The 27,678-nt window shown below is 33.5% G+C and overlaps 3 protein-coding genes across 3 annotated transcripts; 1 reads left to right on the forward strand and 2 right to left on the reverse strand.

The window, feature by feature from the left end:
• The first annotated feature begins 4,774 nt into the window (after positions 1–4,774).
• On the forward strand, positions 4,775–8,616 carry LOC105956076 (mitotic checkpoint protein BUB3.1). The gene is made up of 9 exons (XM_012979898.2): positions 4,775–5,064; positions 5,159–5,289; positions 5,514–5,596; positions 6,383–6,649; positions 6,889–6,964; positions 7,484–7,564; positions 7,843–7,921; positions 8,037–8,137; positions 8,298–8,616. The coding sequence occupies exons 1-9, from the start codon at positions 4,945–4,947 to the stop codon at positions 8,383–8,385; spliced, it is 1,026 nt and encodes a 341-aa protein (XP_012835352.1). The 5' UTR covers positions 4,775–4,944; the 3' UTR covers positions 8,386–8,616.
• Positions 8,617–8,727: 111 nt separating this feature from the next.
• On the reverse strand, positions 8,728–12,403 carry CLPR1 (CLP protease proteolytic subunit 1). The gene is made up of 9 exons (XM_012979897.2): positions 12,040–12,403; positions 11,293–11,408; positions 10,917–11,120; positions 10,361–10,465; positions 10,171–10,233; positions 9,921–10,032; positions 9,697–9,758; positions 9,225–9,407; positions 8,728–9,124 (listed from the first exon to the last, which is right to left on the reverse strand). Exons 1-9 carry the CDS (start codon positions 12,269–12,271, stop codon positions 9,035–9,037), a joined length of 1,167 nt encoding a protein of 388 aa, XP_012835351.1. The 5' UTR covers positions 12,272–12,403; the 3' UTR covers positions 8,728–9,034.
• A 5,085-nt stretch (positions 12,404–17,488) lies between these two features.
• On the reverse strand, positions 17,489–18,180 carry LOC105956063 (uncharacterized). The gene has a single exon (XM_012979885.2). The coding sequence runs from the start codon at positions 18,141–18,143 to the stop codon at positions 17,520–17,522; it is 624 nt and encodes a 207-aa protein (XP_012835339.2). The 5' UTR covers positions 18,144–18,180; the 3' UTR covers positions 17,489–17,519.
• Between the last annotated feature and the right edge of the window lie 9,498 nt (positions 18,181–27,678).

Here is a 27,678-nt window from a genome sequence, read left to right on the forward strand (position 1 = left end):
ATCATGGGGTCGAGCACCATGAGAGGAATTGAGGAACCAACAATTATCCTTCTTTATTGAAAGAAAAAGAAAAAAAAGAGGGGCAAAATACTAAAAACTCCTAGTTAAAAAAATGGGTAAATTACAACCACTCCTAAGGTATGGCCAAACTACAAAAAAACCCCTCTTGTTTGGATAATTACATCTACCCTACAACTATGAATCTTCTTACACCTCCACCCGTATGGTGTCAAATTCAACATAATCATCTAGGTTTCGTGGAATGTGTTCTAGTTTGTACTTGTTTTGTGTACAAATACAGTTTATGATGCACCACGATCTGATATATATACAAGCCAAAAAACACATTTTATGATCATCTTGCTTCAAAATGTGGAGTTCGAATAGGATAAAACGGGTACAAAAGTGATAATATTTCATAGAATCAAGAAGATTCAACTAAATCTGAAACCGCAAGGGTGGACGTGTAAGAAAATTTATAGTTGAGGGGTTGTTGTAATTACCCAAACAGGAGAGGGTTTTTCGTAATTTTGTCATACCTCAGGGGTGGTTGTAATTTACCCTAAAAAAATAGATAAAATGGATAAAGGATAAAAAAAACATCGCCATCTATTTGTAATTACCAAAATCACCCTAACTTTTGTTTTCGTTTTACACCGACCCCCTTAGGGTGTAATTTTTCACATAATATTGTTGAGTCCATGGAATATCGCCCGAAACATGTTGATTCTACGCCTGCAGACGTGACATCTTTTTATGCTACTTTTCGAAAGACAAAATTACCCTCAGAGGGATAACGGTAAGATGCATACAAACATCGGGGATTTTTGTAATTTAACCTAAGTTCGGGTTTTTTTTTTCATAATTTACCCTAAAATAATTTCCAAATACAACCTTTAGGTATATTTTCCCTACAAAAGTTAAAATTTATTATCAAATATTCAAAAAATAAATTTAAACTAAGAATCCTTAATTTAAAAAGAGAAATTAATTCCAAGGACTTCGTCACTTTACTTTTTCCCATTCTTTAATTTGAGATGAATAGTCTAACTACTTATTATTCTCTCTTTATACATAATATTTGACATATTTAATCTGTTCCTTACGAGAAATGAATATAGAGATGGCTTCTTAATCTTTCAATACTAAGAAGTGGCATTTTTAAAGTGAAATCAAAAGAAAAATAATACATTTTATAGTAATTAATTTCATATTAAATCAATTAGGAAATTTATATATTATTTGACCTCTAATTTATTATATATAAGTCGATGGGTAGGAGCGTGTGGACTGTGGACACTTACCAAAATATTTTAATTAACTTGTATACGAGTCGCCACATTAGACTTTGGGGCAGAGAATAATTATTTAAGTACAAATACATGTATGTTAAATGTACAAAATATTGTTATGCAATTGACAAAGTACAATTTATTGAGTGTTTGCCTAAATTTATAAGCTGTTAAAAAAAGTTTATAAGATGTTTAAGAGCTTAAAAGCTCTTCTTAAGTGTACGATAATTTTTTAACGAACTTATAATGAGCAAAGATAGCTTATAAGCTCATTATCCAAACACTTTAAAAATTAATTCTAAAAATAAGACGTAACGTAACAACTTAACAACTCTTAAAACAACTTATCAGATATAATTAAGAGTTTATCAGCTGTTTAAAATAAGTTTATCCAAACAGAACCTTAGTGTTTCACTTTTTGTTTTTTTTTTTACTTTTATAGTTTCATATATTAGTAAATGTCAAATTAATTTGTTCGGTTGCGGAGTTTAGAGAGTGGTTCAAGCATAATCGAATATTGTGGATGCGTAATGAACTAACCTTTCGAACTTTTCAACCGAATCTATCTATCAGATAAACTACTTAATACACGAGTAAATAACAAATCCACCACTAGTGTAGTCAAAATCCATATAAAATGTTGCTTGTATTTTCAAGTTTGTAATATATAAATGTGTAGTATATTGAAATATATATACAAATATTAGCAAACAATGACTTTGTTAGGTATTAAATTATTAATACATTGAACTAAATTTATTGTCTTGATAATAAGGTTAGTTGACTTTGCTATAGTAAACTGAGTTCATGTTCTTCCCATTATAACTACTACTAAACTATGTGCACCAAAAAAACAATTGTTACATTTTAAGGATATTCCGAATATCCATTTGATTTAAGTTATAAATCAAAAGACATGGAGTTCCATTTATTGGTACAATTTCCTTGATTAGCTTAATTCATAGGCTGACTTTTGCATGTTTTATAACATCAAAAGAAATTGTCCACAAAATTCTTAAAGTAAAAAAAAATAAAAAAAAAAAAAAAAAAAAAAAGGTAAATTTTGGAAAGATTTAATCCAAATTTGTGAATGTTGATCATAATTCAAAAGACAATTGCAAATAATAGTCTTGTAGATGTTGCACTTTGTGAAAAATAAATGATAGTTTTTCACCTTTGATTTACACATAATCATACATATGTACATGTGGATGTAAAAATTGTCGGGGTTAAATAAAAATCTGCGTAAATAATTGAATAATAATTGCTCTTACTCGAAAGTAAAAGTTAATTGAAAATACGAAAAATGACAAATCAATTGAGGCTTGCAAACGCAATGTCCTTTAGACAATATTTTTGGGTTGTTGTGCAGCAGTTTCTCCCGTTAGTCTCCCAAGATACAACAATCGGATACTTTGAAATATTAGAATGAATTTCTTAAGCGTCTTGTTATATCTATGCAAAACTGATCGGTCTTATTTGTACATATTTAAGAGCATTTTCTGAATGTATATATTGTTTGTAAAGAGTTATTTCGTAAATATATGTGTTGTTTAGGAAGAAACTCATTCATTCCCAAGACTCAAATTTTGAAAATACCCTAATAATTTTTTTCACATTAAAATTCCAACAAAAATATGTATTGATCAAAGTATAATCCTTTAAATTTCACTAGCATAAAACTTATAAATCTTATTTATAGATATTTAAGAGTCTTTTCTAAATGTATAAATAAATAAGGGTTATTTATATGCTATATCGAGTGTATTTCACCATGTGTAACATATAATAAACCGTAAATAAGGCCGAGTTTAATTTATTAATTGGTGCAATTTATTTGAGTAGCTTCTAATGATACCTTAAGTTTGGACAATGGTAGGTGTTCAAAATATTAATTAAGAGAGATGCTCCATATTTAAGAAAATCCCCCACCCCACGTATGCTTAATTATTGCAAAGTTATAAGGTTATCAATTTGTTAAGATCAAATTATAACTCACTAACACGATCATGATTAGCACTAATGATCACAATTCAATATTAACGGCGCCAGTTAAAATAATAGAAAAAACTAATAATAATTAAATTGGATATGTTGGGTGTTCAACTAATTAAATTGGCCCATTTAAAATTTTTATTTTTATTTTTATTTTTATTTTTATATCAGAAAGAAATGAAAAAAAAATGACATGTTCATTATTTAATCATTTAATGGAATATAGTCATATACAGCTAGTTAGCCGAAAATAGAGAAAAAATCTCTTAAAATTGTAACAAATTCGAACTCATATTAAAACGTAACTATTGCATACGTATTTATATTTTATATCCTTAACAAAACTCGAAAAACTAATTAACCAGGGAAAAGAAAATTGAAAAATGACAACGGTGAAAACGGTGAAAACGAGTTAAATTATGTATTATATCTATGTTTTTTTCATATAAAAAGGAAAGTTTAGAAATTATTTTATAAAATTCCGTGTCAATAATAATCCGTTATTTATTCCAATTTTCAGTTTAATGGATTATTATTGAAAATTGGAATATGGGAATTTAGAATAAAATGGTTTATTTCAATATTCGAAAATTCCTTTTAGTACAAGATATGGATTTGGGTACTACATAGGCCCATAATTGAAGCCCAATTTACCTTTTGAAAAATCATTTGGGTTTGGTTGGGTTTCGGAAATATGATTAGTCAAAGTATTATAACATTATATTTATTTTTTATATGATTATTAATATAAATTTTCATTAAGTAAATGAACGATTTTTTTTTTAATTTTTTTTTCATTAAGCAAACTAAATAAATTTCGTAAAACTTATAAAACTTTCATATTTAATAGGTAAAATAGCAATTACCGTGATTTGAACTTTGTGCACGTGCCTACCTTGTACTTTTAATATAGCAGATGACCCCCTTTTATCTTAATATAAATTGCACATAACCCATTATCAAGTGGAATACCATAGGGGGCTTATGTGCTTATATGAAAAGTATAAGGGGGTCATATGTATAAAGTTCAAACTATAGCGCATCATGTGCTTATATTGAAAATAAAAGGGTGTCATGTGAAATATATCAAACCACAGGGGGTTAAGTGCTATTTACCCTATTTAATAATACACTTTTGAGTAAATTACGAAAAACCCAATGAAATTAGACTAATAACGAAAAACAACCTACCTATTCGGTAATAACCAAAACCCCCCTTCTAAGGTAACTGTTGATCGAGTTTTTTAAATGAAAATTTGTATAGTCTACTATACTTTATGTTAAATATGTGAGAAATAAAAGAAAATATCTGAAATTATGTAAATTGTACTCCCTAATGTAAAATTAAAATTCCGTGAAGAATCACACCGTAAGGGGTTGGTGTAAGACGGAAACAAACCTAAGGGGGTTTTTTGGTAATTATGAATGTGTGGGGGGTATTTTTCGTTATTTAGCCTAAGTTCAGTGGTATTTTCGTAATTTACCCTACACTTTTCCCCCAAAAATACAGAGAGCGGAGTCATAAGTTTGGTGCCTTTGAATTTGAATTCCCGATAGCGGCGGACGCCACCACTCCTCCTCCCGTACTCCGCCCCCTTGTCAAAAAATCTCTAAATCTTCAGTTTTTACGCACTACGCTCAGTGAATTAAGTGAATCATGTCGGCGGCGCCTCCACAACCACCGGGGAGAGAGCTGTCGAACCCTCCGACGGACGGCATTTCCAACCTCCGTTTCTCCAATCACAGCGACCAACTCCTCGTTTCATCCTGGGACAAGGTTACTATTGCTCTTCTGAAACTTCCTCGTTTTTAATTTTCCCTGATTTTGTTTCGTTTTTCGTTTTTTGAATTTCCTAAAATTATTTGCTTAGAGTGTTCGATTGTACGATGCGAGCGCAAATGCGCTTATGGGTGAGTTCATGCACGGAGCAGCCGTGCTGGATTGTTGCTTCCACGATGATTCCTCGGGATTTAGTGCTTGTGCTGATCACACTGTTAGAAGGTGATTTCTGAGTTTTTATTGCAATATTTTTTTTTAATTATTAGCTTTTATGTCGTTTTTGGTTCTCAATCTTATAATTTTATGTTAATTCCTTTAGATTGATTTTCAGTTTAATTCCATTTCGGCTTCTGTGATATAATTGGTCACATGTGTGATCGGATCGAGACTTGTTTATTAACATAATTACTGATTTTAATTTTTTTTTTTATGTGTATGTGCTCCAGGCTTGTGTTTAACTACAACAGAGAGGATATTCTGGGTAGGCACGATGCACCCGTTCGTTGTGTTGAATACTCGTATGCAACTGGTGGGTATTCCATAAATTTCCTTGCTACTGTTCTATGTGAATCTATTCTTATTTCTCAATCTGTTATATTTGCTGAACAGTTGGAAATTCCAAGCGAATTCCTGAGATGATGTTCTTAATTTCGCTCAAAAATTTTGAAACCCTGAAGGATTTTGATACCATTTAACTCACTTTCCGATATTGGTTTGCCACTGTTTTATGTTGTTAGTAAGTACTGAATGATATCGAGGTCTAAGTGATTGTTAATATATTATCGTATTTGGGTGTTATTACATGCTTCTGAGGGATACAAAATTGAACGAGCAATACGTGCAAAAAGTTAAATAGTTGAATAGTTAATAGAAAAGTCGATGTCATATACTTGTTCAGGCGTTAAATTCACTGAGAACTTATGTCCTCAGAAAATAGACTTTAACATCTATAGAACATCCGTGTTGCTCCACTATCTTTTTTAGTATGGAGTTTAACTTTTCGGTTCCTCCCATAGTGAATTTAAAAGTTTTGCTGACATCATAATATAATTAACATTTTGCATCTCGTACGTTGGTATTGCATCTGTCAGCCTGTTCAAAAATCATTTGTTTTTCTCACTACGAGAGTTTTGGCAATGAATTAAACCTTTTATCAGATAACTAACATTGTTTTGCAGCATTTGTAGTATAAATTTGAATGTACTGGCAATTTAATAGTTTCTTGTGCGTGAGAATCTATCACTAATCTGCGACCAGTGGCAATGTAGTGAACTTATTATTAAAAACCTTTGTTTCTATTTCTCTAATTCTTTAGGACAAGTGATCACTGGTAGTTGGGACAAAACCTTGAAGTGTTGGGACCCACGAGGTACAAACGGCCAGGAACGCTGTCTTGTCGGAACTTACACTCAACCTGAGAGGATATATTCAATGTCCCTTGTTGGAAACCGTTTGGTGGTTGCTACTGCTGGAAGACATGTTAACGTGTATGATCTTCGAAACATGTCTCAACCTGAGCAAAGGAGGGAATCTTCTCTGAAATACCAAACTCGGTGTGTCAGATGTTATCCTAATGGGACAGGTAATAGTTTCTCAAATTACTATCCTTGTTTAGCTATTTTTTCCTAGTGATTTACGGTGCATTAACATTTATTTTCTAGAAATTGGCTAATTCCGTATATATTGCAGATATAAAAAGTAGTTTGGATCCAACTAAGATTTTTTATACTTCAACCAGCAAATAATTAATTTTTGGGTGTTATTATTAATTTTATTTTTCACGAGTGTTATTTTCCTTTGTTATTGTAACTTGATTTCCAGGCTATGCTCTTAGTTCTGTTGAAGGAAGGGTTGCAATGGAGTTTTTTGATCTCTCCGAGGCTGGGCAAACCAAAAAGTATGTATCAAATTAAAATTGCGGTATATGGGTTGTTATAGAATTACTATATATTATCTTCTGATCATTTGAAAGACGTGACAATTACATTTATAACAATTACGGAAGTATGTGACAGTTCACTTCAGCCTAGCATGTCTTTTAATTTGTGTACTGATGTCCACCTTGTATAATTTTTATCAGTATTTCTGGAAGGGAAGGATTTCAAGTCCATAATAACAAATCCATTGGACTCGTTTGGATTCATTTAACAATGGATTTCTAATCCTTAGCTCTCATTTTATGCTATTCTTTGAGTCAATGTGGTGGATTTCAAATCCATTTCATTTTCGAGTCATTTAGAATTCTTCCTCAAATCCAAATTCTTCAATCCAAATGCACCCTCAGTCTCTTTTTCACAAATAACTGACAACATTAAAGAGAACTGATTTCATAATTATTTACATAATTTTGCAATTTTTGCGCAACTTTCTCTCAAACTCTAATATTTCCCACTCTTGTTGATGATACTATGGGCAGGTATGCATTCAAATGTCATCGGAAATCGGAAGCAGGAACGGATATTGTCCACCCTGTGAATGCAATTGCCTTTCACCCTATGTGAGTTGTGTTTTAGTCTTTGTATAACATCCCCGCATCTCTAATCACCCAATATAATTTGTCAAAAAATGCCAAAAAGTAATATATATATATGTAGTGTTAAAAGTTAGAAGCATTCTTGAATTAGCATGTTTTAAAAAATCCATTTGAAATCATTGCATTTTTAGATCAATCCTATAATATAAAAACGAGATTATTGGTGAGAAGAGACTTAATATCTTTGTGCTAAAAAAAGCTTGTGCTTCTAACTGTTTCTTACTCGATAATGGTGTGTGTAGCTACGGCACTTTTGCAACAGGAGGTTGTGATGGTTATGTTAACATGTGGGACGGAAATAATAAGAAGCGATTGTATCAGGTAAAATATGCTTATTATGACCTCAGTTTCACTTTCTTTCTATCATGTTTTGATGAGTTGTTGCTGAATTTTTTATTTATTTTCCTATGTCTGCTCCAACTTGGTCATTTTAAAGTATTCGAAGTACCCAACAAGCATTGCAGCTCTGTCCTTCAGCAGAGACGGTAGACTTTTGGCCGTTGCTTCGAGTTATACGTACGAAGAGGGAGATAAACCGTGAGAACCCCGCTCTCTCTCTCTCTCTCTCTCTCTCTCTCTCTCTCTCTCCTCTCTCTCCTCTCTCTCTCTAGATCTCTCTCTAGATCTCTCTCTCTCTAGATCTCTCTCTGTCTCTCTCTCTCTAGATCTCTTGTAAGTAGTTTGATGAATTTTGCAGGCACGAGCCAGATGCCATATTTGTGCGTAGTGTGAACGAAGTAGAAGTTAAGCCAAAGCCAAAAGTGCTTCCCAGTCCTGCAACATGAGCAAGACTTGGTATATTTGTCATATGTTTGAACATTTGTCTCATGATTGTTATTATAATCACTGTCTCGTTGATTACTCTAGTTTTTGATGATGTAGTTTTCGGTTTGATGGACTCGAAACTTTGTATGAACATTATTTTAGAAGATGACTAAGTAAAACATGATTGTCGTTGCTGCTACAGTAACCAACCATGTTTATTAAGCAATTACATTTCTCGTTTTTGTGATCAAGATCCTCAGGGCTTGTCCATTCTTGAGAAAATAGATTGTTTTGCGTTTGTGATGTCGTGAAATTAGTCCGTATTGCGGTTGCGGTGTTTTGATAAGTATGTTACAATAGAGTAATACGAATGTGAAATTTGATAAAAATGACAACATATTATACTTTCACAGTATGATTTTGTTTGATAAGGGGATAAAGGTAAGCAATAAATCACTATTCCTTCTACATTACCCCATCATGTACATAGTATTTTCAAGAACTTAATTTAGCACCATCAGACATAAGGTTGAAGATTTGTTGCTTTGTATTTTGTTCATACGATTACAGACAAATTTTCCAACTAACCACGAGAATCATCGTACCATCCGAATCATGGCTACAACCTTCCTCTGTCTGAACAAAAATATATCTATATGTTGTAAACTTTTACCTAAAACCGGAGGGAGCTGCTTGTGGGCCAACTCCACCAGCCGATCTTCGCATGGCTTTCGACTGAGCCAACAAATCCTCGTAATTCTGACAGAGTAAATAACAATCAAGGCTTAGAACATGGTGAAGAATTGTATGTATGCACGTAATATTTTATTTTTATTTTTTAATGAAGAATCATTTGTACCCGTTTCTCAAAGGCTGCATCCTGGGAATCAATGATTTTGTCTGCAACACCGTATGCGATTGCCTCCTTGGCTTGGAAGTACTTGGGCCGTTGGATGTCTTTCTCAATCTCTTCCTTGGGCTTTCCTATTCCTTTGGACAATAGCTCCAAGTAATACTCTGTGTTTGCATCTAGTTCTTTTGCCTGAGTCAATCAGAAAAACACATAGGCTCAAACATTATACATAATATGTAAGTATATGTCTGTCTATATATACACAAAACACACACACACACACGCACACACACACACACACACACACATATATATATATATATATATATATATATATATATATATATATATATATATATATATATATATATATATATATATATATATATATATATATATAAAGAGAGAGAGAGAGAGAGAGAGAGAGAGAGAGAGAGAGAGAGAGAGAGAGAGAGAGAGAGAGAGAGAGAGAGAGGACCTTAATCCACATATCAATGACAGCTCCACTTGATCTGTTGACTTTCGGAAGATATAGTTTCGCTGCAGTACAAACCAATCGACCATGATTTCAAATTCAGCAAACAAAGCGGTTTACTAAAGTGTATTGCCATTGCACATCGAGGATTCAGAGTGATTATTACCTAATATATAATTAACAGATAAACAACAAAAGTACAATTATCTTATATCTTTATATCTTACTGGATGAGTTTGGCTGCAATGCACGATAGCCTTTTGCTCCAAGAGCCAGCAGCATAGCTGCTTGACCGTATGCCATTCCACAATTTACAGTATACACATCTGCTTTGCAGTACTATTGCCGGAACCAAAAAAAATAATATATAAAAATAAAATAAAAAATAAAAATCAATTTGGTATATATAATTTGCTTCTAGTTTTCGTATATGAGTGAGAAAAAGTACAAGCCATGTTATATAATCAGGAGGCTTACAGCCATAGTGTCGGCAATTGCATATGCTTCTGTTTCAGATCCAACAGTCTCCATTTTCTCATTCTAGGAAAACAAAAAACGGATAAGAAAAAACAATTATTAACAATTATTAGACTACCATCGAAAGGTGATCCTTAAACTAGAGACAATTAAGTGTATATGGGAAAAAAAACTACGTGAGAAGGATCACCTGTGTGCCAGATGAGTTGATGTACAGATATATCGGCTTTGTCGGGCTGTCATAATCCAGCCACATAAATTGAGCAACAAGAAGCTCAGTCACAGCAGGTACTATCTGTATAACCGAGCCAAAATAAGTCACGATGATAAAAATAGAAAGGTGCTATTTCCACTCTCAAAATATCTTATTTCACCACCAAATTAAAATATTTCCTATTTTACCCCTTCTTTCATCCATATTCTGTACAATTCATAAACCGCCCACCACTAAACTAATTAAATATTTATTAAAAAACTCCACCATTTTTCAAAAAAAAAATATGTTACATAATCTGCAGGTCATCTGATATGAAAGTTTAAATATCTTGTAATAGAAAAAAAAAAAACCTAGGACACATTTGGATTAAGCGAATATAAAAAAGAGTAGTGGTGGATTAGAAATTTGAGGGGTATTTATAATGTTATATATTTTTTGTGGTGAATTGAGATACTTTGGAGGTGGAAATAGCACCGCTCTAAAAATATTGCAAAATAATATCTTCTATTAGAGAGAGAAAGCTCCGTACCGGCATGCCGAGGTAGACAATACGGGCATCTAAAAGCAAAGACGGCAAATCAGGAGGAGCAGTTCTAGGCCTTCCGGAACCTCTTGCTCCTCCACGATACATGCTCACGCTCATGCTATACTTAGAGGGCCCTCTTTCGTTCGCGTCAGCCATACTCCACATTCCACCATTATTCAAGTAATTGTTGGCTGATGAGATGGTATCCTACAGAAAACACATAACTAATGTTGTTAGGAGAGAACAGTTTATGAGGTATATCTTGTTTCGTCAAATATAAGGTTTATATGTAATAAAGCAAGAACAGTCTGTCGCCCAATTTCTCGACACAGGCTTTGGAAAATTTGAATATAATAGAGCGATTAAAGAGAGAGATTACCTCTGTGACTTTTTCTGCCTGTCGGCGGACAGGGTTATCCTCTGTCATGAACATATCCATCTGTGAAGGTGAAAGACCGTACAGATACTGAGGTGTGTTCTTGAAATTATCCATCACTGTAAAACGAGAGTAGATTCGTTACGACTTTAAAACCTAAATGAATTTCCAGAATAAAGAAGTCTTGAAGAACAAAAGAAAGCAAGGAAAATGTAAATAGATTATACAAGAAACGGGACAACAAAAATACCTCATGTTGATTCTTATCACTGTTTTAACATTTCAGCGTCTCAACATTTAAACAAGAATCAAGGTTAAAAACTACTTACTAACTGCACTCAATACTTTAGAACTCAAAATCGAAGTTCACAATTCAGAGATTATAGCATCTAAAGATCACACATAACAATATTTACAGATAATCTCATCACATTGACCAAAACGGCATTTATTCAACTATGCGACAGCTCATCTCCAACCAGAATCAACGGGAGCACGAGGAATTCGTATAGTTACAAATACGCAAAAAAATTAACACGTAATCGTAAAGGATTGTGAATATCCATTCAATTCATCACTAGTCTTCTCTACTTTCTTCTGAATTTTCACACACACACACAAACACATATTCATAATAAGGACATGTTCAAAATGAAAAAATAAACTCCACAAAATAATATCAATTCCCACTAAAACACAAAACAAAAACGAATAATTAACAAAAAATAAGAATAAAAAAACATGACATACATCCATCTTTGAGATTCTCTTCACGGAACTGCTTGGGTATGTGGTCGAGAGATTTCCGAGCTGCCGGAGACTTGAATCCGCATCTCCGAGCCGCGACTCTTCTCGGATTAGCTGCGAACAGCAGCTTCGGATTCTGAAGAAAAGCTGAAGCAGTAGAATTACAGCAAAGCTCGCGATTATCTATGGCGGTTGTGGATGAGAGAGGTGAGAGTAAGAGCGATGAAGAAGCCATTTTTGATTTTTTTGGGGGAATGAATTTTCCAAATTGAAAACCACAAAAAATCAATGAAGAAAAAATGATTTTTCTTTAGACGTAGAAGAAAGAAAATCAAGGAATATCTACTCGTTAATGGGCTTTTAACTTATTCAAATTTCAATTTGGCCCAATTTATTTTGTTTTAGCCTATTTAGTACAATATGGGCTGAATTTTTAATTTAACGGAGCTAATGGGCTCGAGCCCAATTTAATTTAAATTAATAACCTCTATGTAATCGTTGGTCTGAGAGTTCCGCCGATTTCGATCTGAAAATTATCGATCATGAAACAAGTTTTTTTCATCACAACTTATGAAATACAATTTTTTACTTTTACTTCTGAAAAAAAAAATACAAATTGGAAGTATCAGTTCTGATCCAATCCGTCTGATTTCTATCCCTATCAGTGATATTATGCTTGCTACTAAAAACTTACAAGTTTTACTGTGTTTTCACTTCTTGTGATAATTAACTCGACGATCGGAGATTTAATCCCTACACTTTCATAACGCGTACATTTGTCGTATGTCAAAAATTAGCGTTCTCCTTAAATCGACCAAGTATTAATTTTGAAAAAGAAATTGATATTGCTAATGATATTTAGGAAAATTCCATGGGTTATTGCATTTGGCACTCCCTATATTTTCTTTTTCTAGTTATTAAAAGTTTAATGTTATTTTATTAGCAAAAAATCCCTACAATTCATTTTTTAAGCAAAATACCCCAATAAATTCACTTTTTTAGGGGTTGTGTGGTTAGAAAAAAATACATTACAAGGAGTTTTTTGTTAATGTTTATAAAATAGTGTACTAAATGCAATAAATTTAAATAAAACAAATTATTAGATCTGCTTATGTTAGAAAATATTGAGCTATTGACATTTCTTGTTAGAATGACCATGACATCATACTAGATGTCACAAGCCATCAAATGACATTTGGCCACGTGGCAAACAAAAAAAAACGTTAATTACATTCGGGATGCAGCCACCACGTGTCCATTATAATTAAGGGGTTATTTCCAATGTTTTCAAAACCGGACCGGACAATGAATCGGACAAGTAACTGGGTCATGGTTGGACCGGTCCAACCGAGGTCCGACCGGGTTTTTGTATTTTTTATTTTTAATTATTTATATATAATTTTTATAATAACTATTATGCAAAAATATAGAAAAAATTAACTATCTTTCACATATATTCAAACAGTGACTTGATAATTCTATTTCATTTACCATATATGCCTTTATAAATAATAATTGTTTTATATATTAATAAAAGTTAAGTAAATAAATAACAAATAAAATAAAAAAATACAATAACACTTCTATCCAGTTACTAAAATATACCCTAAAGACCTAATATTGGTTTGTGAGTACTACCTCACTATCAATTACCGCCGCCAGCCACGTTCTTCTACCTGTACAATTTTTTTTCTTTTCTTTTTTCTCTTTCTTTCTTTCTCAAATGCTCCCCCCACCACGATATCTAATAACCCGAATTAATCATCTACGAGAGCTCCTTCAACAATACAAACATCGAAGAGAGGTATAAAGATTTTCAATTTCTTCTCAATTTTTTTTTTTTTTTTTTTTTTGCACAGACCGGTTTTTAGGACCGGTTTTCACCGGTTTTCTTCGGTTCAACCGGGATTTCCACGGTTCTCGGACCATTGACCCGGGTTTTATGACTTTTCGGGTATTTAAGTTCAACCGGACCGGACTACCTGCCGGTTCGCGGTTGAACCGGTCGAACCGGCCGGTCCGGTCCGGTTTTCAAAACATTGGTACTTATTTCATAAAAGCTCCTCATATGAACTGTTCAATTAAGAGAGGTCCAATTTTTTTTTTTCTTTTCAAGATAAATCAAAAATATATTTTAATTACCATAAATAATTTAATTCACTATTATACCCTTCACCTAACCCTATACAATTCACGTTCTCAATCTTTTCTTTTTCTCCAGATTTCTCCCTATCTCTCATCTTTCAACAGGTAGCCGCCCTGCCATTTCTTCTATATCGTCGATCTCTTTCCCCAAATCTCGGTTTCTTTGCCGAGGATGAGACCTCCCATTCCATCGCCTCCCCCCATCTTCACAGCTCTGATGGACTGTCTCCGTCTGCCTCCTTGTCATCCACCACGTCGGCTTCGTGGCTTCTTTTATCCTCTCCGGCGGTGATCTCCATCTTCCCTGTCGGCGGAGGAAGAAGCGGCGATTTTTGTGGTGGGTCGACTAGATGCAAGGGTAATATGAAAAAAGGGAGAATTTTGATTCTTTCTTATTCATTCTTTTTAATTGTTTTTTTTTAGCTTTTTAACTTTTAATTGAATAATTTGTTTTCTTCGATTATCTTTCAATGGGTACCAGAGCATGATTTTGAAGTCTGATTCATCTTAGAGCTTAAAATTAATTGTTATATGTATATCTTGTTATATAATTTAATCGATTTGTCTCTGTTCCTACAAATCAAAGAAACGGCAATTTCGTGACTTTCATAGCTTATGTTAATTGTCTGTTCCTGTTTTCCATTGTCGTACTTTTATATCCCGGTCAAAGTTCTTAATTTTCTAAATAAAATAAAATAATAAATATAAACATCTGGTGGGTTTAATATATTACGATATATTGCATGTATTTGTTAAGGGAGCGATTAAAACAAATACTGTTTCTTTCTTACTTCAATACCACCAACATAAACAATAAAATATAAAAAGATAATAAATAGATAATGATATTATTACCTTTAATGAAAATCAATACTCCACACAAAAATTGTGTGCAATGGAATTTTATTAAATGTATTAATATCGTTACCTATTTATTTTCATTTTTTATGTTGATGGTATTGAAGTGAGTAAGAAATGGTATTTGTTTGAGTCTATCCCATTTGTTAATTGGAAATATTCATAACAAACTTAAAATTATGTCCTTCAATTTTTAAGTATATTCTTTTTCTTCAAAAGGCCCAGTCTACTTGTGTACTATGAATACATCGACAACTTTTCGTTGGACTTGAGATTAGTTTTGAAAAAGTAAAACATAAATCTTATATGTTTGTTATTGTTCTTTTGTTGTATTGTATAGTGGATTTCGTTAATTTCATAGTGGATTTCGATAAGTATATGTAGTGGTTTTCTTCAATAAATTTATACTAAATTTCGATAAGTATACAGAGTGGTTTTCGTGTTTATATAGTTGTTTATATAGAGTGGTTTTCATGTTTATGCTGTTTACATAGAGTAGTTTTCATGTTTATACTATACATAGTGGTTTTCATGTTTATATAGTTGTTTATACATAGTGGTTTTCATTGTTGTCCCTCGTCCATTTTTCGTTTCAACAGATTTATGCAATATTAGTAGGTTAGAAAGAATTTGTTTATGAAAGATTTTCCGGATTTTGTTCTCACCAACGATGGGGTGACCCCAAGGTTTGCTTTTGGAAATTGGTTTTCATTTTCTAATTAATTTTTTTCTTGTCCAGATTGATTTAGTGACCCTCGTCGGCTTTGTTGGTGGTGGTGTACTAGTCTTGCATTTTTTCCTAAACATAGTAGTGGTTTAAGTTTCAAATAGTGGATTTTCGAATATTGAATTTACTTTTTTTTTTGTTATTTTTTGAGTTGTGCTAGTAGTGGGTTACATATGTTTTAGTGGATTTCGATAAGCTTGTTGTGGATTATGTTAATATTAAAGTGGTGTGTGTTAATTTTACAGTGATTTTCGATAACTTTGTAGTAGCTTCCGATGAGTATATAGTGAATTTTAATTTTCGTAACCCTAGTGAAAAAGAAATAAGAAATTGAAAAAAAAAGTTGGCGTTAAAAACCATATTTTTAAAACTTGGTGGAAGAAATAAAAAACTAAATAATAAAACTGAAATAAAATAAAAGTAATATTTTATTTTAAAATTAAAATTAAAAAAATCATATTTTTTTAAGGAAAAAAAAGAAGAAGAAAAAAACTGAAATAACGTTAGATTTGTGAGGAGTTATTTTGTAGATAGAGAATGATATGGGCATTTCAGGTAATTTGAATTAAATGGATTTATGTCAAATATCAATTAATAAAATAAATTTATTATGAATTCAAAATTGAATGAGGGGTGTTTGTCAAATAGTCCCATTAATTAATTAATTAATTAATTTCATTAATTAGCATTGAAGAACGATAAAAGAACTTCCACGTTTTGTGATTACGTGTCGTGTGGTGGAACTAGGGTAATTAAACATTGAACACGAACGAGGGTATATATGGTAATTCATGTGCAAGTGAGTGAACACTTCTTTCAGGGTTTTAACATGTATTTTTGTTTTCTTGCAGGTGGGAAAATAAATTCCGTATAGTTCTAGAATATGTAAAAGGAAAATAAATATATTTATGGCCAATCATTACACACGTGGCAATTAGGGCAAATAGGTGTCCTTCTAGAAGACAGATTACCCAATATTCCAAGCTTTGTGATTGGAAAGTTCTATTCGGTTACGGTAACTTGGTCGGTCAACGTATTCTATTTTGACTTTCTCTCTATTTTTCTTGTGATAAGGATCAACAAAGCAATAACCACAAGTAACAATTGAGTATTGAGTTTACTTAGCTTGGACAAGTAAATTAAAAAAAAAATTAAAAATTCATGGTAAAATAAAATTGTGCATCATATGAAGAGTAAATCACAGTAAACCCAGAAGCAAGGTTAAATTACAAAAAACTTTAGATTTGAGTAATTACAATCACTTCATTAAATATGAATTTTTTTACACGTAAATTTTGTGATATCAAATTTAGTCGAATCTTCTATATTATATCGAATATTCTCTATTTTGTACCAATTTTTACCTCATTTGAGCTATACAATTTGAAATAAGATGTGTCGATTAATTTGAAAATATCAGATTGTGATACATGAGAAACTACAATTTCGCACAAAACGAGTACAAATTAGAGTATATTCCACAAAATCTAGAAAATTCTGTTAATTTTGTCACAATATGGGTGGACTTATTAGAAGATTCAAAGTTGAAGGATATGGTTGTAATTAGTTAATTATAAAGCTATTTTTCGTAATTTAATGAGGGGTGGCCGTATTTTACCCTAATACGAATAACATTAACATAAAAACGAATAAAATAATGGATCGAAGTAAAATAAAAAAATAAAAAAATTGTGATTAAACCAATTCACGAAATATGTAATTTGACAACAAATTAGTTAATTAAAGATACAATTCATAGCCTCAAAGTTAAATCAAGCCCGCCTGAGAGAGGCGGCGGAAAGTTCATATCGAAATTCCACTGAACGGGTGCCGCCGCCGCAACTCTGGCGGAGATACTGGAAGCTCCGTCTCCTGATGAGGAAGTGACGCCGCTAGTTCCGCCGCCGCCGTCAACCTCAGAAGCACTCCCGCCACTTCTCCTGCCGCCGCCGGTAACGCCTCCGTAATGTCTCCGCTTGTGGCCGCCCAGGGCTTGGCCCGACGGAAAACTCTCACCGCACGTGGCGCACGTGTGGAGCCTGGCACCGTTAGTTGGGTTATGACGACGGTCCTCGACGGCGGCGGTGGAAGACTTTCTTTTGTTCGAGGCAGCGGCGGCGGCGGCGGTGGAGAGTTTGGTGTGGCCGGTTTTGTGGCCGCCGAGAGCTTGATAAGACGGGAAACCCTTTCCGCATACATTGCACGTGTAGCAATTATCCTGTGACGGCGGCAGGTGATGACCAGTAGAAGGGGAATATTCCGTCTGTTTAACGGCGGCGGAAGTTGAGGGTTCCGTCTGGTTCTGGGCTTCGGCGGCGGAGGAAGAGGGTCCATCGCCTCTTTGAGAAAGAGCGACGAGCAGGCTGGCTATGTACATATCCTCCGACTCATAATTATCGTCTCCTCCGCCACCGCGGCGGAGCTTAGTGGGCTGCGTATTCTTCGCCGCCGCAGAGTTAAAATCTTCTGCGCACATATTTTAACCTTGTGTGGAAAAATTAATATCGAGTGTGTGTGTGTGTGTGTGTGTGTGTGTGAAGTAGTGTGAGAGTTATGAGAGCGACTGAAGGAAGTTTTCTTATATATATATAGGGTTTGGGGGGGCGCGTGAGGGGGCGCGTGTGGGGTTGAAGTGGCGGTAGAACCAATACGCAGTGTATTAGAACTCGAATTCCCATAGTCTTTTTTGTTTTCACTTTGGTCAATCCTAACTTGCAATTTCAAATTAACTAATTTAGGTCAATTTATGTAAAAATTCTATTAATTTATTTAAATAAAATTTAATACATTTTTATTGAATCAAGATTGAAAAAAATTAATCTAATCGAGATTATTAAATTTATCAAGTATTTAATGTATTCAAATATCTCACCTGAAAATTCAATAATTTCTAATATGACAAGTTTATTTATTTATTATGTTGTTATACACTTATTTATTAAATTGTGATTTGTTTTCTATTTTATATTTGTATTCACAAGTTTAATACAACATCTAATCTATAAAGAACCAAACACTTTATTAATCAATTAATTAGTTAACCAATAAGATATTATTGGGATTTTTGGCCCAAATGTGTTTTCTTCATTTGTGGCCCAATACCATGCAACCAGCCCATCTTGGAACGAGCTCACACTTGAAAAGCCCATGTGGAGAATTGGTCTTGACCCACTCAAGAGGTCAAAACGTGAAAAAGAATTTTCTCTCTCCTCCGAAAAACTGATCTCGTCCTCTGTTGTTTTCATCCTCTTTTCTGGTCCGATCTTTCCGCCGGAGATCTGTGACACCAGTATCTCGATTCCTCGGTTTCCGTTGAAATCAGTTCTTGGGTCTATTAAATAGACCCCTTCTTCGTGAGAGAAGAGTGACCAAGAGTGACCAAGAAAATTCAACCTACGTTACACCTTGTTCATAAATCTTTTCTTCGTGACTGATTCGACTCTTTGTGAGTGTTTGGGTGTTGGGTTGAGTGTTGTGTGTGTTTGATTTATTCGAACTCTTGGTCCTTTGTGTGTTGGGATTTTTCGGGTTTTTCCGGTTATAAATCTGAGAGGGATTTGGGCTATTGGGCTTGTTCCGGTGGGCGCGTGGCTGCGGCTGGTGAGTCCTGGACGAGGACGGATGGGAATTGAGACTGAGCCGGGAACCTCAATCGTCGGCAGAGATTCATCCTCCCACGAATCTGTGTGATTCGCCGTGGTTCTTCTTTCCCCTTTATTACTCTAGTTTTTTTTTTTTTTTTTTTTTTTTTATTTGTGTTATTTGTTTCCTACTTCTTTTTGCAATTATTCTGGTTTTTTGTAGTCTTTATGATTGTTATGATTTGCAGTTGTTGTTAGGTTTAAATAATATTAGTAATAATTGGAGTCTTGTACCGCTATTCCCATAATTGTTTTGCATATTAATTTAAAGCGAATATAATGGCTGTTTTATTTTCGATTGTTTCTCCGGACGGATACCCAACAGATATTATCATATTAATCCAATCCAAAGTTAATCCGATCTAATCCAATATAGATAAGAAAATAAGATCTATAAAACAATGAAACACACACAAACTACATATTACTTTTATGCCTCTATAATCTTCTTCTTCCTTTTCATTTTTTTTTCATAATTTTTATTTTTATATTGTGGTTTAAAGAGAACAAAACCCTATTAGGAATTACAAGTTGAAACTCTTGCTAATATTAAAATCATTAATTAATTAATCTCCCACTTCACATACAATTACATACTACAAATTAATTAAATTAAATACACAAAAAAAAAAGTATTATATATAGCACACACTCTCACACACAAGTTTTTCACACACATTGTATCTCTAATTAATTATACTCCAATCGATCATGAAGCTGAAGATAATTCCTCCACGGCGACCTGATATCGTAACCGACGACAAGATTGTTGTCGTCGAAGTACTCATGATGCTTGCTTCCGGCAAAGACTTCTCTTCACCACCATCCGATTCCGATCCCAAACCACCAATTACTAGCTCCGCTGCCCCCGCCCCCAAAAGAAGTGATGCCGCCTCCAATCAAAACCGTAGCGGCATGGCCCACGAGTGTTTAATATGTCACAAGGTTTTCTCGACCGGACAGGCGCTCGACGGCCACAAGACCACTCACCGGAAGACGATCAAATTCAAGTCCTCACACGGCGGCCCCCCATGCAACGACCCCACCCCCGGCCCCGGCCCCCAAAGACTGTGATCTTGATCAACGATAATATATCTTTGAAGAAGCGAAAACGCAACAACAACAACTTCGATTCCACGGATCACGAAGCTGCATCTACACGTGTCAAGCAAAACTTCGACTTGAATCTCCCACCGGAGCCTGAATTTTCTCCAAGCGCGGCGATTATCTGATCTGCTCGATTTCTACGGCAATTATATAGTACAATTTTGTATTAATTGGCTTATTATTTCTATTAGCCCTGCAGATTAATTAATTAGTGTTCATCTATTCAAATTTCTTGTTCACTACTTCCATTTTGTTGGTAGTATTTTGTTTGTTGTTTTAGACTTATTTTTTGTAACCACAATAAATTTACTACATTTAAATTTTGTAACTATAATTATTGATATTATTCAATTGTTCTTCAGATTAATTATTCAAGAAGTGTTGATCGATAATGCGGTCGGCGATCAGAGATTGATTAACGGTGGGTTTTTTTTTCATACGAATTTGTTAAGTATTTCACATAAATGATATAATTCTAGGTCCCGTTCGATCGATTACGACATAGATTAGATTAATCTTGATTAAATTAAACTATTGATATGCCTAATTGGCCCAACCCAATTGGCCTACAAATTATTTACCTACTGGGCTACGAGCCCAATATCGAAGACCACTATCACCGAGGCCCAACCACCTTCAAGCAAGGTTTGGGCCCGACAATCTCAACTAAGCTATAAATACACATTTGAACTCATTTCTTAAGGTACGTCCTATTAACTGAGCAATACTACAATACGTATTCTCTGGACTATTTCTACTATTAGCACGTCTGACTTGAGCGTCGGAGGGGTTTCCGCCGGATCAACCCCCGGCGTAGTTCACGTGTGTTCATTTCGCAGGTACCTCAGGATCATCAAGTTGTCAAGCTACTGATCTGCTTTGCTCTCCCAGCTCATTTTCTACACCACCACAGGTGATCTAAATAATTAGCATCATCAACTATGTATCATAGCTCTGAATTAAACAATCGTATTAGAATTTAGATAATTTTTTTTAGAACGCGATAGTAGATGTGATTTCTCACAACCTTGATATATGACAACTTCAACGTATAAATGCTATGGTGTTTTATTTAATTCGCAAGCTTGAGTCACTTTGGATTATTAGATTTAGTAGTGATAATTGAAGGCTTACGAGATCCTACACGGGGTGAAAACAAATAAATGTTTTATATGAATTTTAATGTGATATACTTAATTGGGCCGATTCAATGGGCCCCCTAATTTGTCTAATAATTAGGCCCACTACACGAAAGCCCAGTTACCTTCAAAATAAGGCTTGAGCCCAATTAAGTAAACCCAACCCAATCGATGACATATAAATAGATGTTTTTACTCATTTGTTAAGGTACGTTCTATTATTCACAAGTAATCTAGAGTGCTTATTCTCTCTACTATTTCCACGATCCGTACATATGACTTGAGCGTCGGAGGGGTTTCCGCCGGATCAACCCCCGGATTAGTTCACGTGTGCTCATTTCGCAGGAACCTCAGGACCATCAATTTGCTAAGCTACTGATCCGCTTTGCTCTCCCAGCTCGTTTTCTACACTACCCCAGGTGGTCTAAGGAATTAGTATCATCATAATATTAATTAAGTTTACCAACTTAGTTAATTGAATGGAATGTATGAATTGAAAGACTTGCTTCTATATATAGGGAGATATGCAAGGAAGCTATAGCGATGATTACAAATAAGCCCATCAATGGGTACTTATTCATAAAGAGATTCATATAAAAATCTATTTTACCAATAAGTTCACACATGATCTAGATTTTTGTAAATGAGTAAAATAACCCATCATACTTTAATATGCTCCAATTTCATCATTAACTTAATTTAACCTTAATTTGACCCAAAATTTTACAAATTATTCAATTTTGACCCAAAACTTTATTTTTCCCGTGCGGATTCCGGCGTTGACTTTTCAAAAAAAAAAATCTTCCGGATTTTTTCGCCGGTTTCTGGCGTTGATCGGCGGTCAACGCCGGTCTCCGATGTTGACTTTTTCGATTTTTTTTTCTTTTTTTTTTTTTCTTTCTATAACTTTTTTTTTCGTTTAAACAACAATATTGCTGTGATTGACAGTAGTATTAACTATATTACTGTTAAACACAGTAAAATTAACTAAACTACAGTTTAACACAGTAATATTGCTATATTAATCTCTAGCACAGTAATATTAACACAACAAAACTCATTATTATTATGTAATAGAGTAATATTACTATGTTGACCGTTCAACAAATGTAAACATAATAAAAAGCCAAAAGAATTAATATTACTGTGAGTGATAGTAATATTACTATAACAACAGTAATATTGCCGTCAATCACAGTAATATTATTACGTTACTCTGTGAATAACTCAAACAAACAAAAAAATCCAAACAAAATAATAACATTGATGTGGTGGAAAGCAATATTACTATAACAACAGCAATATTACCGTCAACCACAGTAATATTATTGTGTTTACAGTAATATTACAATAATGGACAGTAATATTATTACGTACTCCGTGAATAACTCAAACAAAACAAAAAACCTAAAAAAATAGTAATATTGATGTTGTTGACAGTAATATTATTGTGTTTACAGTTATTTTACTGTCAACTACACTAATATAATTACGTTGACTTGTCAACAAATCAAATAAAATAAAATAAAAAACAACAAAAAATAAAAAATAATAATATTACATTAATTTACTGTCAACGACAGCACAATTACATAAATGTATTGTCAACGGCAGTACAATTATGTTCATTAACTGTCATCACAGTATAATTACGTTAATTTACTGTCAGTGACAGCACAATTACGATCAACGTTTAGCGGCGGACGTAAAAAAACAAACAAACAAACAAACAAACAAAAAAAAATAAAAATAAAAAAAACTTAAAAAAACACTAAATAAAAGTCAACGTCGGAGACCGCCGGAAACCGGCGAAAAAATCAGGAAGAAAAGAAAAGAAAAAAGTAAAAAAAAGTCAAAGTCAACGCCGGAAACCGGCGAAAATATCCGAAAAAATAAATAAATTGAAAAGTCAACGTCGGAGGCCGGCGTTGACCGCCGGTCAATGCCGGAATCCGGCGGCAAAATTTTCTTTTTGAAAAAAAAAAGTTTTTAAAAAGAAAAAGTTTTGGGTCAAAAATGAATAATTTGTGAAACTTTGGGTCAAATTGAGATTAAATTAAGTTAAGGATGAGATTGAGGCATATTAAAGTATACTAAAAAAAAGTCAAAATTGAATTTTTGTGGTCAAAATTGGATTTTTGTGGACAAAATTGATTAAATTGGGTATAATTGGTTGAGGGTAATATTGGCATATACATGAATGTTTCCTTTATTTATAATAAATATTAAAGGGATGGACTTATTGGTGAAAGAGATATAATCCCTAAACCTATGATAATAAAGATGATTAGTTGGGGACTTATGCACAAAAACCCCATATTTATATATTTACAAAAAACAGTATGTTTCTATATTTCATAGAAATCTAAAATTTTAGAATTTTATGTAGTTCTAAAATGAGTTGGTTAGTCTTTTTTTTTTCAATTTTATTCTTTTGTTTATTTGCTTAAATTAGGATATAAAAAATAACGTGATGAAAAGTGAGTGGCAAAGCTATTGAGAAATATCCATATATTAGTTTTCTATGTATTTAATTGTATTATAAATTCATCAAAAAAAATTGGATTAAAAATAATTAATAATTAATAATTAAATTAAAGTCGTTGTTGGTGCAGTTTAAGATAAATCCGCTGTCTTTAATGTAAACTTGTAATATAACACTTCAAATTATTTATAAATAATGAAAAATACAAAATAAATAAAAAACCCGGTTGGACCCCGGTTGGACCGGTTCAACCGTGACCCACTCGGCTCTCCGGTTTGATGTCCGGTCCGGTTTTGAAAACATTGGGATTTATTCAATTATGGTTAAATATTTCATAATAAGTTAATGTGCTTGGATTGTTAGGAGTAATTGATTTTCTAAGATGTCACAAGTTCTATCCCTAATGAATGCATTTTTTCGATTATTTATCAAATAAAACTCGGTCACAATGAATTTAAATTAATTATTTAATTAAAATATAGTAGGGGTAAATTAGACAATTCAATCTTAATCTATTTTATATTAATTTAATAAAAAAAATAATTGAAGGATAATTTGGTAAAGTACTTTATTTTTTGGAACATAAGCCATGTTATTTTCCTAGGGTCCAGATTTAATCTTAGAAAATTAATGGTGATTAATGCATATCTCATATAAGTTTAGAACACATGTAGTCTCACCCTAGGCAAGTCTAATTGAACAATCGTATTAGAATTTAGATAAAATTTGTTAGAACGCGATTGCAGATCAATGTGATTTTTCACAACGTGGATGACGACTTCAACATATAAATGCTACAATGTTTTTTTTTTTTTTCAATTCGCGAGCTTGAGTAGTCACTTTGAATTATTAGGTTAAATAGCAATAATCAAAGGCTTACGAGATCCTACACATGATGAAAACAAATAAATGTTTTATATGAATTTTAATGGTAAGTTAATTACAATCTTAATTAATTGAATGGAATGTATGAATTGAAAGATTTGCTCCTATATATAAGGAGATACGCAAGAAAGCTATATCTTCGGAGTAACTATTTATAAATTATAAGCAAGTGCTCCTATATTTAGGGTTAGATGTATACTATACCTGAAATTCCATAAATAATTTATGTTTAATTTTGGTCAACTCTCAATTTTTTGAAGTATTTAGGTCAATTCATGTAAATCTACAATTTCAAATTATTATTATTATTTTATTGTGGATTGAATTCGAAACAGATGTTTGTTTAGAGTAAAGATTCCAAGTGTAGATCTAGGAATTATTAGAGACTTGCATCATTAAAACTCTTGTTTATTAATTAATTAATTAATAATATTATAAAATCGTGAATTATTCTTCGTAACTTAGCTTCACACATTAGAAATACACACACACACACACAAAACCCTTATTTCTCTCGCACACACATTAATTCTGAATAGAAGATGAAGGTAACAATTCTTCCACCTCGACGGCCGAATCTCGAAGCCGACGAGATCTCAGCCATCGAAGCCCTCCTCATGCTTGCTTCCGGCGTCGGCAGAGACTCTTCACCACCACCGTCGTCCGATTCCACCGCCCCGACGACGAGAGTAATTGCCTCCGATCCGAACAAGAGAAGAAGCAGCAGCAGCAGCAGCAAGAAGATTCATCACGAGTGTTCCATCTGCCACAAGGGTTTCACCACCGGCCAAGCCCTCGGCGGCCACATGACCTCTCACCGCAACAAGAAGTCCTCTCACGGCGGCAGCCGCCCCTGCAACGCTGCCGCCGCCCCAATACCCATCTTGACCAACAAGAATATCCCTAAGTGCGGCCAAAAGAGGAAACACTTCGACAACGACGAAGAAGTAATATTAATAATAAAGGGTAGCGGCGATTCTAATGATAAAGATGATTATTCCCGGCCATCTCCCACCGATGAATCCGCTCGCCACATCAGGCTAAATATTGATTTAAATCTCCCACCGGCGCCTGAGTTTTTTTAATCGATCTCTACGGCAAGTTTTACTAGATTTTTGTTTGGCTACGATCGTCATGTGGGATAAATGAAAAAGGGAACTACATGGAGAGGAGGGGATCCTTTTTGATGAGGTACTAAGTTGGAGAAAATATTTTTAAATGGATCTAGTGATCATTATCAAGAACATAGTAGACTAATGGAACATGATTAATGATGCAGAGGTGGCGGAGTCGGGATTGTGTGGGGCCAAGTTTTTCTGAACCAGAATCGTGACGTGCGATGGATTTTGGTGTTTTGAGGCTGTTGAGGCCTTCAAAACGACGTTTTTGCTATTTTAGAATTTTTTTAAATAATTCATAATTAATTCTAGAAGATTCGGATTTGAATTCCGCAAGTTGGGATCTTTCCAATTTTTGGTATTCTATTAGGTTTAGGAGTTATTTCGTTTTTTTTTTGCCTTTTTTTGGTAATTTTCTCATTTTCCTAGTTTGATTAGGGTTTTTTCGTTTTAATTTCTTTAGTATAAATAGTTGCTCTAGGGTTTATTTTTCAGCATCTTTAATTATCAATAAAATTTCTGAGTTTCTCTCAATTATCGGGTGGATTCCACGAGTTATCGTGTTCTATAGGATTAATTCGTACAAATTAATTTTTTACCGTGCTTCCATTCTGCGTCAATTAATGAGCCTATCTAAAATGTAATAAATAGTGAAAACAATTTGATTGAGTTGAACATAAACCAAATGTCCAGGCAAAGAACTTCAACGTAAAAGAGTTCATGGAGTTACATTTGCAATCTAATTCAAGAAATTAAAACACTAAAAAGGGAAACATAGCATTCTCTAATTGAATTGTGCATCTGAATTGAATTGAAAAAATTGAAACCCTAACCCCTATCTGCCATGTGTTTTCCATCCTGTACTCACCATTAAACAAATAAAAAAAAAAACTACACGGATACATCGAATGAAAAAATCAGAACTCAGAAATCAAATCTCAGTTTGCATTTACAAAATTGCAAGAACATCGATTTAGGGTTCGCGAACCCTAAATTACACCAAATTTCCCGACAACTCCACCTTTCTTGGTTCTCTTAGACATTGGAAAGGATGGAGAGTGATGAGGAGATGATTAAAAAAGCAGCGCGAAGAACCCTGGGAATAAATTTTGATTTTGGAGAACAATATTTGGTAGTGTTTTTTATTGAAGTGTAATGTTTATTGATTGTGGTTATTATAATGTTTTTTTAATGGAAATTTTATTCATTGATTTAATTATCTAAGGTTATTTAAGTAATTTGTTTAAAGTACGGTGCGTGTATGATGGTGTACGATGTGTTTTTACTAGGTACGTACTTTAATTTTTAAATCCCTAGTATTGTACTAGATCGTACTAGGGTGTACGGATGAATTAATGGATGAGATTCAAATTTAATAGTTTTGGACGCCCCAGATTCAATTGTTTAGGTTCGAGAAGTACAACCCCTCTCGGACCCTAGACAATCCCTACTTAGATTCAAGTGACAGTTGATTTAAGTTCTTTTAGTTGACAATTTATAATTTGTCAAAAGAAATAAAGTTTTGGGCAAATTACGG

The sequence above is a fragment of the Erythranthe guttata genome, chromosome 14 (assembly GCF_056151865.1).
Source record: "Erythranthe guttata isolate IM_541 chromosome 14, IM_541, whole genome shotgun sequence".
NCBI lineage: Eukaryota > Viridiplantae > Streptophyta > Magnoliopsida > Lamiales > Phrymaceae > Erythranthe > Erythranthe guttata.

What these genes read in the sequence shown, in the direction of transcription:
- LOC105956076 (XM_012979898.2), top strand. Translation starts at nt 4,945, where the DNA reads ATGTCGGCGGCGCCTCCACAACCACCGGGGAGAGAGCTGTCGAACCCT. An exon ending in GCTGATCACACTGTTAGAAG is followed by an intron (nt 5,290 to 5,513) that starts GTGATTTCTGAG and finishes TATGTGCTCCAG; the next exon opens with GCTTGTGTTTAACTACAACA. An exon ending in ATGTTATCCTAATGGGACAG is followed by an intron (nt 6,650 to 6,888) that starts GTAATAGTTTCT and finishes CTTGATTTCCAG; the next exon opens with GCTATGCTCTTAGTTCTGTT.
- CLPR1 (XM_012979897.2), bottom strand. Translation starts at nt 12,271, where the DNA reads ATGGCTTCTTCATCGCTCTTACTCTCACCTCTCTCATCCACAACCGCC. An exon ending in AGGCAGAAAAAGTCACAGAG is followed by an intron (nt 11,121 to 11,292) that starts GTAATCTCTCTC and finishes TGTTTTCTGTAG; the next exon opens with GATACCATCTCATCAGCCAA. An exon ending in TCAACTCATCTGGCACACAG is followed by an intron (nt 10,234 to 10,360) that starts GTGATCCTTCTC and finishes TTGTTTTCCTAG; the next exon opens with AATGAGAAAATGGAGACTGT.
- LOC105956063 (XM_012979885.2), bottom strand. Translation starts at nt 18,143, where the DNA reads ATGTACATAGCCAGCCTGCTCGTCGCTCTTTCTCAAAGAGGCGATGGA.